Source organism: Lycorma delicatula, chromosome 5 (genome assembly GCF_047948215.1).
Source record: "Lycorma delicatula isolate Av1 chromosome 5, ASM4794821v1, whole genome shotgun sequence".
NCBI lineage: Eukaryota > Metazoa > Arthropoda > Insecta > Hemiptera > Fulgoridae > Lycorma > Lycorma delicatula.
In genome coordinates, this window is record NC_134459.1 from 7,896,310 (window position 1) to 7,913,252 (window position 16,943).

Below are 16,943 nucleotides of genomic sequence, written 5' to 3' on the forward strand. Positions count from 1 at the left end.
ATCTATTCAAATTAATATGGTTGGTGGGCACCTGGACACCCGTTGCCCTTAAAAACGAAGGAGAGTTATACCAACCCAGAATCCGTATAAGCTTAGGCCCCAGAATCCGTATAAACTTATACAGGGATCTTCCCTTAGTCGTGGTGTCCCATTCCAGCTGTCATGTTTCCATCGCGTGACTCTGCAGCCTCTTTCGCAGGCGGGAGATGGGCGAATGAACGAAATTTAGATCCGGTGCATTGTGATCACCGTTCCGTTCCGCTACTGGCCCGGCCCGAAACCGCACCCCAAATACCTCAGCCTCCTGGCCTCTTCGCAATCTCCACATGGCTGACAGAACGTTCACTTAAATCGATCGGGAGAGCCTTTCCCAATACGGTGGTTGCCTCCTATGAGGTTTAAAAACACCGGTGCGTACAATTAAGGCTCTGTGCCGGGCACTACTTAAATTTTGAAGAAGTGCTCTATTCATATCCAGCTTGTGCGCCCAAACGGGCGCCGGGTAAGAGGTCCTGCTTTCGGAGACACCTCGGTTCACTATGTACATTTGACGGCCAGACAACCCGTAGTCCGTCCGAGCAATCCTCCAAGTTTGTGCATCAGTGACACGGTGTCCGCCGCTACTTGCCTAATGCGGTTGCTAAACAGCAACTTCTCATCAAACAAAACACTTAGGTACTTACGAACTCTCACTCGGCTGATTACACTGCCTTTATACTTAAGTGGGGATTTCGACTGTACGATAATTTGTCTGCACTCTTGAGAAGCGTACGCTTCGTCTCGGGCACACAAATCTTTAAAAAAGAAAAATTAAAACGCGGTGCGTAAATCTATTATTAATATCTGTAAATGAAGATTTCGTATGTGTATTCACACACGCATACAAATACAGTTGTGTTCGTCCCACGCATTTTGACTGTCGTCCGTTTGGATTGCACGTTTAAAACTAGCTTCGGTTAGGGGGACGCAGGGTCCGGACTTTCATCAGGAACAATTTTTGTCATTTGTCACAGTAAAAAAAAGTCCGTAAATCATCGTTATCTTAAACTAATGAACCGATCGTTAATAATAATTTTAATCGACGTAACAGAATATCGACGAAATACATTATCTTTGTATTTAACCGACCGGACAATCGGTTATTTTATACTGGCGATGAGGTTTTACGAGGTTATATAGCGTTCACCAAAAACTCACGTTGAAGAAAGAAATTAAAAAAGCCCGAAGCTTCAGAATTTCTTTTGGATTAGCATTATCTTCTGACTTAACGTATCGTAATTAAGTAATTAAGACCTATCTCTTGGCCGAGTGAAAAATAATTGAAAATCGAATAAACGTTTATCCGATTTATTCCTCTGTAGGTTTGCAAGTTAACCTTGCCAAGTCGAAGCGGTGTGTGCAACGTATAATTTCATAATTTTTGTCGCTTTATAACATCTATCCCGATCTTTCTTACGTCTATGATGATGATGATGCACGTAAAGCGCCCGAGGTGCAAGAGGCACCAGACCGAACTGCTTTCTGTGATAGCAATGATGCCTGCTATATAACCGATTCCTGCGTTGAACGTAGTGAAAGTGTGACTGTTAAAGCCGGTTTTCACGTACATTTTGATAGGTTTGATGTTCCGGTTAGCAACCCTACGTTCGAGTGTAGCGAAAGCATAAAAAAACCGCTTCGCTCTTCTTAGTAAGCCCGACGCATAACATTCTCAAGATCGTTTCTTCAGACTATATATAATAAAAAACTATATTGAAAATAACATTCGATCGTGTAACTCGAATTTATTATTTTACGGAACCTTAATATTATATGTTTTTTTTGTTAAGTGGAAAATTTTTTTTCGTGGAGAATTGAAACGTGTAACACCTTGAGAAGCTTTAAAAAAATAAGGCGAATCGACGCTAAAAGGTTGGAAGCAAGTTTTTTTTACACCTACTTCATGTCTGAAATGGATATAACTGTTCTTTACAGAACCCGATTGGTGTTTAAAGATGTGTCAGCCGCAGTGTCTATTTAGGGAACTGGAATTACCCGACCGTCTTTTTCAGTAAACATATGCGTTGTCTGTTTACGCGTTGCGTATGGCTTTTGTGCTCCCGCTATTAAAAATCTAGGAGTTAAGGGCGCCTGTTATTTGAACGTGTTGAAAACTCATCGTAAAGTCCGGTGATTATTTTTGTTTTCATTAGGTCTTATTATTTTTAGATCTTGCTAAAAGCGGACAAAGAAAAAATAACTCGCCTTTCTTGAGAGTATTCTTTTCTTTCTGTCTTTCCTTTTTTTATATTAATATCAATAGTATTCAATAATTCTTCTAGTTATGGGGTATGTGGTGGCCATTATTTTTAACTAAAAGAATTATTGAATTTTTTCTTATTCATTGTTACGCGTACTGAAAATTTCCTTTCTGTAATCATCGAAAAGCTGTAAACGATTCCTTTCTTTGCTTTGAACAAACTTTTACTTGTGGAAAAATAATGCGTTAAATTTTAGTTTAACGGTTATACTAAACAAATTATTCAAGGTAGGATGTTTGAGTAGAGAGGGCCGCGTGTCCCTAGAATCACCTCCGCTGAATCTGGCCTGGGTTGTTATTTTTTTAATCGTTTTTATTCGAGCTAATATGATTAGACTTGATATTTTTCTGTTCGTATATTTTAATTTGTTTTTTCTCTTCGAACAAAATTCCTCTCTTGACTTCATTATCGTATTTCGCATTTATTTATATTTATTTTAAACGTTTTACGTTGCATTAATGAAGAAGAGGCGAAGTGAACATCCTATTGATGTTTGTAGAATCGAACTGTAATTTCAAGGCGGTGTATTTATCTAATTCATACAAATTTTCAGTCTGTTCTATTTCCTTAGATATCGCAATCGTCGGGTAGAGGCCGTCATTCGCTCTTGGAAATAAAGCTTGCAAAACTTTGACGTTTCATATCCGATTTGAAATTTCATTATATTTCGATTACGGTCGTAGAATTGTCGATTTCTTTATATTTTTAGAATACCGCATAGAGTTACAGAATTTACAGTTTTCATTAAAGGAACTGTAAAAGACGGGCTGCATAAAGAGAGAGACCCTCTTTTATTTAAATTACATAAATCTAAATAGTTTGGCCGGTTTCGTGAACGTTTCAGCAGATTTTTTAAAATATATTTTTTTATTAAAGTCGCCTCTAATACAAAGAAATGGAATTATGTTAACTTATAACGGAATAAAAAATAAGGATAGTAAAATTTGCAGAAGTTAGTTTTTAGATGTTCCTTGTGAACCCCATTAGAGGAGAAAAGTTAAGAACGAAGTAAAACTTAAAATGTGCGTAAAGTACAACTCGTTTGTACGTGTTTAAAACGAGTTTTATGTAGTTAAGTCAACGATCTGATATTACGCAACGTAACAGTAATAGCGCGATAGTAATAATAATAATATAATAGGTAAAAGTGTAAAAAATTACACGGGCTGTGGCAATTTAAATTGATATTACGGTAGCGGAATGTAAAACTGCGACGATTGTGTTTGAGGTTTTTTTCCTTTGTATTTTATTTTTTATTATATCTTTCAGAAGATCGGAAAGCTTTCTTTATAAAATTACTTTGTTTTGCACGAATATAAAAAAGAAAATATTCATTTGATGCCTTAATCGATCTGGTGGTTTGGTTTGAATTTATTTCAAGTGTTAATCCCCGAAACGTTATTATCTTACTAAATGTTGTCCGTAGAATGATTTTTCGTCGTGTAGGATATTTTCTGAATGGATTTTTTTTTATTTCTGAAAGAAAAAGATTTTCTAACAAAGCTTCTTTTTAGATATATTAAGATGTTTTTTTTAATTCATATTTTTAAATTTCATTAATTTATACTAGTTTTAGTATACTAGTATTTCGTGTAGTTAAGGAAGAAAAGAAACTATTTTCTTGACAATATCGGATTAGTTTTGTGTGCGAATAATGTCAGTTCCAAAAATGGTAAAATATAACGATTTTTTTTATAATGGAAGGTTAATTTCTTTAATAAAAAACTAAGTTTGAAGTTGTAGCAGAAATACCTATTTTTAATACAGGGTGTCCCATATAAAACGCAACCCAACCTTATATTGGTAGGTATTGAAATAATAAAAAGGCATGTGTAAATGTAAATGTAATTTTTATTATTACCATTACCTTACATTTAGAGTAAACTTTATCTTCTTGAATACAAGCTTCAATTCTTTTTACAGCGTTTCTTGCAACTTTTTCAAAGTTTGTGGCTGGATATTTAATACGGCTTGTTCACTATTGACTTTCAATCGTTCAAGTGTTCGTGGTTTGTCGCTGTAGGCTTTTTCTTTGAGGTAACCCCGTAGAAAAAAATCCGCCGCATTCAAATCTGGAGATCTTGGTGGCCACAAGCCTCGACCGATAACACGATTACCGAAGAATTCCTCGACGAAATCAGAAGTTGAACCTGCGTAGTGCGATGTCGCACCGTCATGTTGTAGCCAGCAGTGTCTGTCTTCCTCTTCCAAGAGTGCAGATAATTCTTCAGAGGATGAATGAGGATGATATGTATGAGTGTGAATGAAGTGTAGTCTTGTACATTCTCAGTTCGACCATTCCTGAGATGTGTGGTTAGTTGAAACCCAACCGCCAAAGAACACCGGCGTCCACGATCTAGTATTCAAATCCGTGTAAAAATAACTCGCTTTACTAGGACTTGAACGCTGGAACTCTCGACTTCCAAATCCGCTGATTTGGGAAGGCGCGTTCACCACTAGACAAACCCGGTGGGCTGTGTGTATAAACCGTGCATCAGAAACACTGTTTTAGGGCTTTTCCGTAACGCAGCTTTAGTCGCGAGACGGGAAAGACCCTAATGACTTACAAAGTAATAAATACTGCCCATCCTGGAATAGTCGCTTTAATTTTGGAAGGACAGGTAGAAGGGAAAAATTGTGTAGGCAGGCCACGTTTGGAATATGTAAAACAAATTGTTAGGGATGTAGGATGTAGAGGGTATACTGAAATGAAACGACTAGCACTAGATAGGGAATCTTGGAGAGCTGCATCAAACCAGTCAAATGACTGAAGACAAAAAAAAAAAAAAAAAAAATACTGCCCGAATTAAGGGGACCCTCCTCCTTTTTTGAAGTCTATTGAATACTGAAAGCGACATGGAAACTAATAGTTATAGCCATTATATATAGATAGTTTTCATTAAAATTATTTTATTTAAGAATTCCTTTTTACTTTTTTAATCTGAGAATATTTTGACTGTAAAACTGCTTTTTGGTTTAAATTTATCTGTGATGTTTTGGCCGAAGCGATTCCTATTTTACTATTTTTTTTTATTTGGTGGGATCGGCAATAGTTCTGCATGTGAATCTTTTTGTTTACAGTGTATTCAGTAGTAAATACAGATTTCGAAGGTTGTCACTTCCTGACATTGTTTGATGTAACAGTAACGATAATAATATCTTTTGTATAGTAACATATAATGCTTGAATAAAAGCGACCGTATCGTAGTAGTACGACAGTAAATATAATCGGATCGCAGAGACTAGCCCATATATTCATTAGTTTGTTGTGTACGGTTTTTGTTTTTACCTAGTACAGTTTAGTTAAATCGCACCGTTGTATTCGGTCACAGAATATCTTTTTACGTGAATTTTAGTATTTTATAATTGCAGTTTATTTTATTTAAGATTACAATTAAATTATAAGATGAATAACAAAATATCGAGCGGTGAATGGAACAAATTTAAAAAAATTAAGTAGTGTTCGCTTTGAAAGCTAACTGAAATCTGCTGTCGTAAAAAAAAGAAAATTACACTCGTAAAATTCTATCGGGTGCTTTTCTCTAATAACAAGAAATACGATGTAACGTTTAGTCGAAGGTTTCGTGATAGAACTCGTTATGCGGTCGGGGTTAAACTCCCTTAATCGAATATCTAAACAAATTTTACTCTATCGTTCGTTTGGTACTCCGTTTAGTAGTTGGACTTTTTTTTTGAAAATGTTTTATCGAAATTAAATTTCTTCATTTTATTCTAATTATATTTTTTCCTTTTTTTTCTGTTAATTAAAAAATCTATACTTGTTACGTGAAATCCCCCGACTATTTTTTTTTTATTTTGGAGAATTGTTTTGACGGTCCTCATTTTGTAAAATTTCTTCCATATAAATGCGCGTAAGATTGTTTAAACAAATAAACTAGCGCGTTATCTACGCAAATGATCGGAACTTATATCGTCATTTTTTTAGTAGCGAATTGTTATAACATCGATACTAATCGAAGAATTATGACGATCGAAGAATTTTCTTCAAAATAACGGTCGGAAAACGTTTTATCGTTTCCGGATTCCAAAGATTCTTCGCTAACGTTGTTACGCTGCAATCCTCGGGTTAACTTTACGAAGATTCTGGATTTTTCGAAGACGGCGGCTTCTTTTCTCTTGCGGGCAACTAAAAAAAAAAAAAAACAATTAAAATCGTCTTGAAAAAATGTGCGGAAATCTTTTGAAACCTTTACAATCTTTTGAAAATAATCTCATCTTCCAGCAGTCAGATCTGTACAATTGCCGGTGATTAAATCATATAACTCATACAGCGTGCGCATAATTGCTGCATATCTTTTATAACTACTGTATGTTGTATAAACCCGTGTAACGCGTGCATTAATTAAATATATTTTCTACTAGGTAACCGTATATGAAATAGAAACGTGTATCGATAATAAGTGTTGTACGTGAGAGTGTTCGATTGTTGTTAGGGTCATTTATTATAGTTTCATGCTATTAATATCGAATATTATTTTTGTACGATTTACATTAAGTCATCCTATACAGCTTATCTGCTATTCGACACGACAGTTTTGGTTAGAATCGGTCGATTTAGATAGCCGCGTTCCGTTTCTACAATCTAAAGTTAATTTTAAGAAAGATTATACTTAACTTTAAAATTTAATTCTAATTTCAACTTTAAGATTAATAAACTTTAAGCTCTATTATTATTATTATTATTATTAAATCTGTCTTAAATTTTGGCAAATCCTTCCTAACCGTTAGTCTTAACTGAAATTTTAGTCTTCTCAACAGAAATTTTTTACTCGATTTATAACAGTTTGTACGTTTTAGTACTTGATCCAGCAAATTACCAGATCGTGTTCGGTTAAAAGAAAGATCCGTGCTCAGGTAGAAAGGAGGATCGGCAGGCCATCAATTAATTTATAAATTCGTTTTATTTTTATAATATATAAAAACTACCTTTTTCAGTTTAGACGTTATGAAAATGTTACGTTTTTTAAATGAAAACTGAATAAAACCGCCATTCTAAAGCCGGTGAAAAATACCGTGATAATTGAAATCAGGAAAGGTAGACTACTGAAATTCAGTTCGACCGTGCCAAAGATATATCGAAACTTAATTTCCAAAACGGCACGGTTTTTCCAACAGAAAAAATTAATTAGATTTAATACTATTTAAAAAATAGTTAGATACTAAATATTATCGTCGAAGCGATTTATTCCCTCCAAAAATGAATTTACAGATAAAGGAACTCTACGATGTTTGTATATATTAAGCTTAACGCTTAGATCGTGTGACGAAACGTTTAATTATCGACTCGTCGGGTAAAAAAGTGTACGCTAATATTATTTATTAAATTTTGACTTCGTAATTATTCAGTTTTGTTGAAATTTTATGCTCTTTTTTTGTGAATTTTTGGTACTTTTAAATGAAGCGTTGTGTAAGAGTGCTTTTTGCGGGCACAGTGTATGTGAAAAACGAAATTTGCATAGATTTTACGTGCGTCTTCACTTTCTTCCAGTTATATCACTTTGATTTCTCTGGATCATCCAAAATGTTGACGCTAATCCAAACGCCGCTTATTTACTGTTTATTGCAGTCGGGATTGTTCCCATCGAAACATCCCATCGATTTGTTCATCGAAACTTCCGGAGTCGAAGACCTGATGTGAATATCTGGAGTTTTAATGTAAGAAAAAATTTCGATCGTTTGCGTTTTATTGCGGCAATAAAAAAACGATCTTTTTAAAACATTGTCGATTACTTTTGTATATCAAATAAAATGACGGTAATGCAAATACTATATTCTTGTTATAACTATCGTGATATTAATGAAATGAAAACATGTCATGGTATTTTTTGTTTTATTTTGTGAGGGGGGTTTATATTAAAAAGAATATTTTTATTTAAGAAGGTTACGAGACGTATAAGTCAACCCCGATTTTATTTGCCGCGAATTACACGAATAAGTTACAGTTGATAAAAATATCATGAGAATTTAGTATGTAGTAGGCTATCTTTTTCACTGATTAATTTTATATATATATATACATATATATGTTTTGGTTAAATATGTAAGCGGTTGGGCGAATGACAGTTATAGTTGAGATGCTTTAAATACGCATGCGCTTGAGTGCCTCGCATTCAGGAAGTGATGGTATTCGGGAGAGCGATGATGTCTTAGTTTGTTGGTCTAGCCTTCAGTAGCTTCAATAACTCGCTTGCTGTTTTGTTTTGCACTACCACTATCCGGGCGGTCTTTTGTCCCATTTTTATTCATCGTGTCTGTCAGTTTCGTTTTGTAGTTAGGCGAATGACGATGCAGTCGTTTGGTCTTTTTTTAATACGCGATCGGGTGCCGTTCGTTCGTTTAATAATATTGTAGTCTATCGACCTTGCTTGCGGTTCTCGGATTTTGTAACTCGTAACAGCATTTTTATGTTTCTCTTTCGTAGTTCGCCTTCTTTATCGTTTTACCATATACAGCAATCATCTCGATAGTGAACCAAGGCTATCGTACACCTGTCGACGATTAAAGAAATATTGCGATCTTTAAAAGCGGTCGTAACGTCTGTTCGATTTGTATCGGTTTCGTGTTCCGATTTCACTTGCTCGTAATTAAGAAATTTAATTACTGCAGATGCCATTTTGTTGTTTTTCGGTTTCCTCATTTGCGGCAAGAATGATGGTTGTCACGATGTATTTTTGCGTGTGCTGTGTATTTGTTTGTGCGAAAAAATTGTACCCTTGTGTCATTAATATATTTTCGCCGTGTGTTTTGAAGGCGTGATTTGTTACAAAATAATAATTTGCATAAATACATTATATTAATTATACAGCTTGGAATCTCGTGTTTCTTTTTAATGAAAAAAAATAAAATAGGTTCCCTTGTATTAATTTCCTGTGAATGTTTAAAAATGCTGCTTTGTACATAAAGAAGGTTTTTTTAATTCATTCCTAAAATTAAAATCATATCCTCAGTTTCTGTTATAGAAATCTTTATAACCGTAATGCATGTAAAATATGATATAAACAAAAATATTGGGCAGCTCATTAAATTTAATATTATCTTAATTATTTATTTTATTTAAAAACTTTCTTTTCTTTCACCCGTCATACGTTCGAACTAATCGAATACCATATTTTAAGTGGATTATAATTTTTTCATTTACACAAAATTACCTCTTTAGCATATAGTTTTAAAAAAAAAGTTTTATATATATATGTATTTAAATAACAAATTTGTGTGTTAATGGTGTATAAAAAAGTATTTTGACTGTATATAGAAAAATTTTTCATGTGTTGACATATTTTCATCTTTTAATTTTGTTAGATTTCCTGGTTAATGCAAATTCCAGATATGAGAAGTATATTAATATCTAAATAAATTCCAAAATGTTACAATGCCCATATTTAGGTAAAGAATAACGCTTGATTTTTAATTAAATTTAATTGGTTTCTGTTAAATTACCACCTGACTTCTATTTATTTATTTAATAATAAAATTATTGTATCAGCTGATTTTCGGTTTAATTTTGAATTAAGTCTTTTCAGCTGATTATTAAAATACATTAATTTACCATCATGGATCCCATTCTATGTAGACAACTAATCACACCAACTGTATTGAAATTATGAATGTTAAATTTGATAAGTTTTATGTATGTATATTGGTATTGTCATTCGATATGTTAACTTTTTTATTGTAAAAATTGTGTCTGTGAGCATTTTTGAATTTTAATTTGATACAGTTGACATAGCAAGGATTTTAATACAAACTATAAAAAAGAAAAAAAACATTAATAAATTGTTATGAAGTGTTATGAGTGTTGTCTTAATTGTGTTGTTTATTATTGTGCTCTGTTTAATATACAGAAAAAGTAATGTTGTTTTTTATTAAAATGGGATTAATGTATTCTCTTTGCAGACTTCTTTTTGGTAACTTATATCCTGCATACGCATCCTACAAGGCTGTCCGTACAAAAAATGTCAAAGAATATGTGAGTATGCTTTTCTTATTTAAAGCTTAGTTTTTATCATGTAGTTGTCAATATTTCCAGGATTTATTGACAGTGTTGTAGGTTATAAGCAAATCTTGAATTCAATTTCTGATAATCTGATGTTATTTCATCTATCGTGTCACCCTCATTGAATATAGTTTGCGTGTTCAAATGTACAAGATTGTAAAAAAATGATGGTATTCTTGTATACAAAAAATGATGGTATTCTTGCGAATACAAAACTTAGATAATTTTGTAATACGTGTGCATTGTAAAAATGAATATTACTTTAATAATATCCTTAGTGTCGCCAAATTAAACATCATCTGAAGTACGACTGTTTTTGTTTGAAAACATTTTATTCTATATCAATTTTAAGAACATGTAGATGTCGCTTTTAGGGTTGAATGTATATCTTGTTTGCAAGGTTTATAGGACTAAGTATATCACGTCTTCATTTCAATCAGGCTTGAGTACAACTGTATGAAAGTCTGTGAAGTAGACAAGAAACCTTAATTTTCTTTTGTAAACTTTAACTCTGTTGCCTACTACCATTATGGCATTGTTAATGGCATTTCTATGGCGTTGCTATGATTATGGCATTTGTTAATGCGTATCCCCAACAAACCTAAACGTGACTGTTTTTCATACCAAATGCCTGTATTTTTAGCTGCATTCCAGAAAATTCAATAAAATATTATTTTATATGTGCTTACTACAATAGTAAATACACGCCTTTATACATTCATAAAGTATATTTAGGTATGCATGCGTGCGCGAATAGATACATACATACATACATATATATGTATGTAGTAAAAATTGCTGAAACAATAAAAATGGTTTTGTGAGTAATGTTAGTATGACTATCATCAGAGTGAAATAGAAAACTAGTAATTTTTATATTGTAGTAAGCAGAGCGTGTTTAAAATTTGTATTAGTACTAAATTATATAAGATAACAGTTTTGATAAAATCTCTTTACTTGAGTTATGATTTTTAGATAACTTATGAACTAATGATATACTGTAAAGATGAACTTTGCCAGCACCACCACCACCAACAACCTAATTTACTTTTACTTTCAGCATTTATAAAGGTTTAATGTTGAATACTGTCTTTACAGGTTTTAATATACCTTTGCTACATCTATATCTAACTAATATTGTATTCTTAGTAATAGTTTATCTTAGTTTAAATTTGTTTGTTAAATTTATATTTTAATTTGTGATCTATTTTGTAATCTTGTAGAAAATATGACAAACCTGAGTTTTGCTCAGTAAATTCCTCCTTTATGAGTGAGTTTGAAGGACAATTTAGATTAAAACTCTAATCTTTTTTTAGCTGAGCTTATTACGAGTCTGGTGTCTAATAAGGAAATTGATACCTAAATTAATAAAGAAATGTTGATAATTAATGTTAATTTTTTAATAGTCGGTCATTATCGTGCATTAAATGCATGAGGTAATTAATATTATAATGGTGGTACTATTATATTATTAATGGAATAACGGTGTGTAAGATTCTAAAGGTAATTAAAGTTGTTTGTTCCTAGAGTTATATATAACATTCAGTTACATATATAAACTCATACAGACATTTGCTGAATTTTGAATGTAAAAACTATTTAATGATTGTAGATATTTAAGGAGTATGTACCTGATTCTAAAATAGGTGGTATGATAAAGTTAAAATAATGTATATAACTGAAGATCTTTACTTTTCTGAAATGTTTAATTTGGATTTTATTCTAAAAAATGTGTAATACAATTTATGCATATTGTATATGTGCATAATATTTTACATATAAAATATTTGTAAAATGTGTTAGTTACAGGAAAATGATTCTGGTAACAAACTTGATTTGATATTATTAAAGTTCAAAATTTATGTAAATTTCTGTAAAAAAAGGTTAAAATGCTTTTATTTCGTGTTGTTGAGTAATTTATTACCGTACATCAAGTTGAAGTCAGGTGCTGATGTCTTTTGATGGACTGCATGTTAGCATTTCTCTTTTTTCTGTAACCTCTGTGAGGTATTACTGAAAAGGATTAAAAGGATTAAGTGTTAGTCTTCATTCAGGTCGACCTTAGATGAGGTGTGGTTAATTGAAATCTAACTGCCAAAGAACACTGATATCTGCGATCTAGTATTCAAATCCGTATAAAGGTAACTTCTTTACTAAGATTTGAACCTTAGAACTCTTGACTTCAAAATCAGCTGATAGCAATGAGTTCACCACAAAAAAAATAGACCGACTCAATGGGCTTCATGTTAGCATTTAGTACAGAAAAACTACAATAGTCTATGCTTGGATGCAGAAGAGTACTAACTGTCTACTAGTCCAGTAAATCTAAATAATCAATTGTTGTTGATGTGTTCAACAATAATTAACTTTCTTACTTTATATCTGGTAGATAAATATTGTTAGGGAGACAAAGAAAACATATGTCCATTAAAGCCTATTTGTGAAGTCTACAAAAGAGTGACTGAATGCCTACAGAGATTGTGAGACAGGCAGAATGTGTACAACATACACAACAGAAACAAAATGATTTGCAACTGTAAAACAAATTCAATAGGAAAGTTATAGAGCTAGGATTATATTTAGAGAGTTAGGATTATTCACTTTTTCTTTGAAGAAATTTTTTAATTTCAGCCTAAGAGTCTCTGAATTGTGTTTCATGTAAAATGGAAATCTTGTTTCCTTTTATATCGAAAAGAATAATCATAATGTGTGGCCACAAGAACGAGCCACAGTTTTATGGATTTATGAAAGAAGTTATGACAGATACAACTTTATGAAATGTATCATGTTTTCTGGACAAAAGGCATATGCATCTTTAATTTGGAGGTGTTCTGTTATGATGAAATCTATTAGATTTATTAAAATAATCGTAAGGGTATCTAGTGACAGCATAAACTTATTATAAATTGAACAACAATGTCTCCAGTAAGTGGGATCTGGCTGAATGGGTTTTTGGCTTTGATTCAGGTCAATTTGGTAGTCTTGATACTACACGATTCCAAAATTGTATGAGATTTATTGTATTTATACACATAAGCCCTGCCACTGCTTAAGATCCGTAGGCTGTTTTTAAGATTGATAAAGAAAAACCTTCAGAAAATATGATTTACAGCTTGAGACTTCATTCTCTGTTTTCCCAGATGATATCATCTTGTGTCCCATACATATTATTTGAAATTGAACACTAAATTAAAGCTTTTAATTTGTAGCTCTGGAGATATATTTTCCCATGCAGTCAATATCCATTCACAGACCAAGTTGACAGATGGTCTTTTAATTCATCAGTGTAAATGAATGATGATTGTATGCAATCTAAGAATAAAATTCTTATTAATATGCCAGTCTTATTATTAACTTGTACATTTGAAGGTTTAAGGAGAAAAAAAGGGTTTAAGGAAAATAATTTCTAATTCAAAATTATTTTTTGATAATGAATTTTTCACATTTTCATTTGTCCCCAAAAACTATCAAGGATGTGCAAAAATTTTACATTTTGCAAGCTTTTGGGCTTAATGAAACTACACCGATTAGTCATTCCTCCATTAAATGAGTATCCATCTATCCATTTTCATTACATTGAACAGTTATTCCTTTTGAAAAACTTCCTTTGGGCAAAGTCTTTAAAACCCACCGGGTTGGTCTAGTGAACGCGTCGTTGAAAACCTGCTGATTTAGAAGTCGAGAGTTCCAGCGTTCAAGTCCTAGTAAAGGCAGTAGTTACTTTTATATGATTTGAATACTAGATCGTGAATACCAGTGTTCTTCAGTGGTTGGGTTACAATTAGCCACTCAGAAATGGTCGACCTGAGACTGTACCAGACTACACTTCACTTACTCATACATATCATCCTCTGAAGTAATACCTAACAGTGATTCCCAGAGGCTAAACAGGAAAAAGAAAGGGCAAGGTCTTTCACTAAAAAATAGCAAAAGGTGGAAGTCTTGTCCCATCAGCTAAAACAGCAAGCATAACTGTGTTTTTTTATAACTAACAGTTGGAATAGAAACTTTGACTTTTTTTATTCCGATCAAACTATAGGAAATTCTGTGGCATTTCAAAGTATACAGATGTTTGATCAGATAATTTGTGATAGTTTGAAATTGGCTTTTTGTGTTAATAACAATCGATGAAAAGTTTTCTTCATATGCATCTGGCAGTTTTTGGCAAACAGTGGTTCGTGTTCTTATAGTCAAACGAGATTACATAAAATTTTAAACCAACTTCTGCTAGCTGTAAAATTCTCAATATTACCTGCTAAAGCTATTTTGCTTTTATGAAGCACATCTCTATTGAAACTGCGAAACACTTTTCCCTTTTTGCTTTTTCTAAAGCAAACAAAAATAGTTTGCTTTAATTCAAAGAATTTTCTGGATTTCGGTCCACGAAACAATCTTATTTTTAAAGAAGCACCAAGCAATAAATCCTCATAAGTTTCATTCTATGTATTTTGTTAAAGAATAAAGAACTAATAATCGAGACATAACGGTATTAATCCTCGTTCTGTTTCTTTAGTGGCAGAGGAGCAACTGTTTGTAATTTCATTAGAAATTATTAAACTCTTAATCACTCTGTTGTGTAAATAAAAGGTGTCCATATTATTATGAAAAAAACCAGGACAAATTAATAAAATCCAAGTTACTGTTAATAAAAAAATTTATTTATAAAACATTATTAACAAATAATGAATCTTTTTGTCTATTCTGCAGAAGTAGGTGCTGCTTTATTGCCGTACTTGATGATTATTTATGAGTGGATTTGTTGAAGTTTTCTCATTCAAAACTTAATGAAATTCTGTTCAAGATATTTCATTGAAATGAGTTTTCAACTATGTTCAAAAACTTGACGGTTTCAACTTTCATCCTACTCTTTTTATTTGTCTTTAGAGAGTTCACATAGGAAAAACACATTTTACAGCAGCATTCAATCCTGGAATCGCCAGGCAAAATTCTACCAAATTATCAATGTTCTTTATTCCTGAAATAGACAAATATTTCACGGCCTTTTCACGGGCACTTTGTGTTTTTATTTCAACAGTCCCTTCTTACTCTTGAAGTAATTTTATACAGTGGGATTTCGTCAACGGCTCGTCTTTATCCACAGAAAAACTTGGAACAATGTTTTTAACAAAACCACAATATTGCTGGATATTCCTCAAATTCAGCTGATTCTCTTTACACCCGAGCAAATGTTTAAAGAGTGAAAAACATAAGTACCATTCATCAGTGCACTTATGCAAGAATCATACACCTGCATAACTGTGAAATTCTTCCAAAATGAATTGTCCTCTTCTTCCAGGCGTCTTAGTCGGCCATGTACAACAGAAGTCAAGGAAACCTTTCTGGTCGTTGCAATTTGTTTGTTAAAAGGTTTATTTCTTAATATAAACTTTCACTACTGCGGGTTTGCAAAGAATTGTTTGAGGATAAGACATTTATCAAGGGAGAGGAAGTAGGATTTTAGAGCAGGGAATATGTTTACAATTCTTACCAGTGCTGGTAAGAGGGGTAACCGATCTTGTCTTAACTGTGCCCGAGTACAGTTTTATACTTTGTTTCAGAATAACTTTAAAGATTAAAGTTATGAATGTGGAAGCGCTAATAGATTTTGTTGCACATGTGCTAATTGTGTAGCACATATGCAGGGTCAACAGTTATCAGTTTGTAATGTTTACAGAGTTTTGCTGTAATTTATAAAACTTATTTTTCCTCCTATTTGTTTACCGCCAAAATTTGTATTTGTGATGTTGGCAGAAATCGCTATCGACGTTTCAATCGTTTGTATTTGTTTAAAATGTCCAACACATTCAGTAAGAAATCTGATGTTTCTCCATGTAAATTATCTAATTCCAGTACTTCCCCCATATCCCCCTTCCCAGCATGAAAATACCCGATCTGGAGTGAAATGAATCTTGCACTTTTCAGATCATCAACAGTCTTCCTGTTTATGTGAATCCTATCAAGTTAGCTGCTACCAACATGCGGCAATAAAATCAATTTTTCTTGGTTTCCTTGTTTGTACTAGGGTAGCGCTTTAGCGTTCATAGTGTACAGTGAACTACAAACTAAAGGATTATTGGAAAAAGTGGGAACTTTTGAGCATCCTGAAAAAATCTTTTCAAACACCAAAAAGGGGTTGTCCAAGAAAAACAGTACAAATGGACACTACGTTAATAATGCGCATTCTCTCTTGCATCGAATTAAGAAAGTATAGATAGTTTTTATATTGTCTTGTCTCGTGTATAATCAATCTAAGTAAATCACTTTCTTATTCGGTGTTCTAACTTTGTTACTGTTGAAAGGTATTTTTCTCCTCCACTTTTATATTAATCTATTATTACTAGCAATCCTTTAATGAGTATTACGGTTGCTATCCATTTGATTTGTTTAAACTTCACGATTCATCTGTTTTTTTAACGAATAATTATTTTTTGTTTTAATTAGTTTTTTGATCGTATTTGTTTTCAAATGATTATTGAAATTAATTTTTATCTTTATTGGCTGTTGATTTGTTATCTAAAAATAAAAATTGTTTTTAATTTACGTTTTGTTATTTTTGTTATTCTTCCATCGGTGGTAAAACAACGTTTACCTAAGTCGATGTATTTAAATATAAAATAAAATAAAAACCA

The 16,943-nt window shown here is 32.5% G+C and overlaps 1 protein-coding gene across 1 annotated transcript in view; it reads left to right on the forward strand.

Moving 5' to 3' along the window:
- The window catches only part of LOC142324695 (uncharacterized), a 130,685-nt gene that overhangs the window by 58,565 nt on the left and 55,177 nt on the right, over positions 1-16,943 (forward strand). Inside the window, exon 2 of the mRNA XM_075365597.1 lies at positions 10,215-10,287. Within this exon, the coding sequence (XP_075221712.1) occupies positions 10,215-10,287 (73 nt within the window). The remainder of the gene's footprint in view (positions 1-10,214; positions 10,288-16,943) is intronic.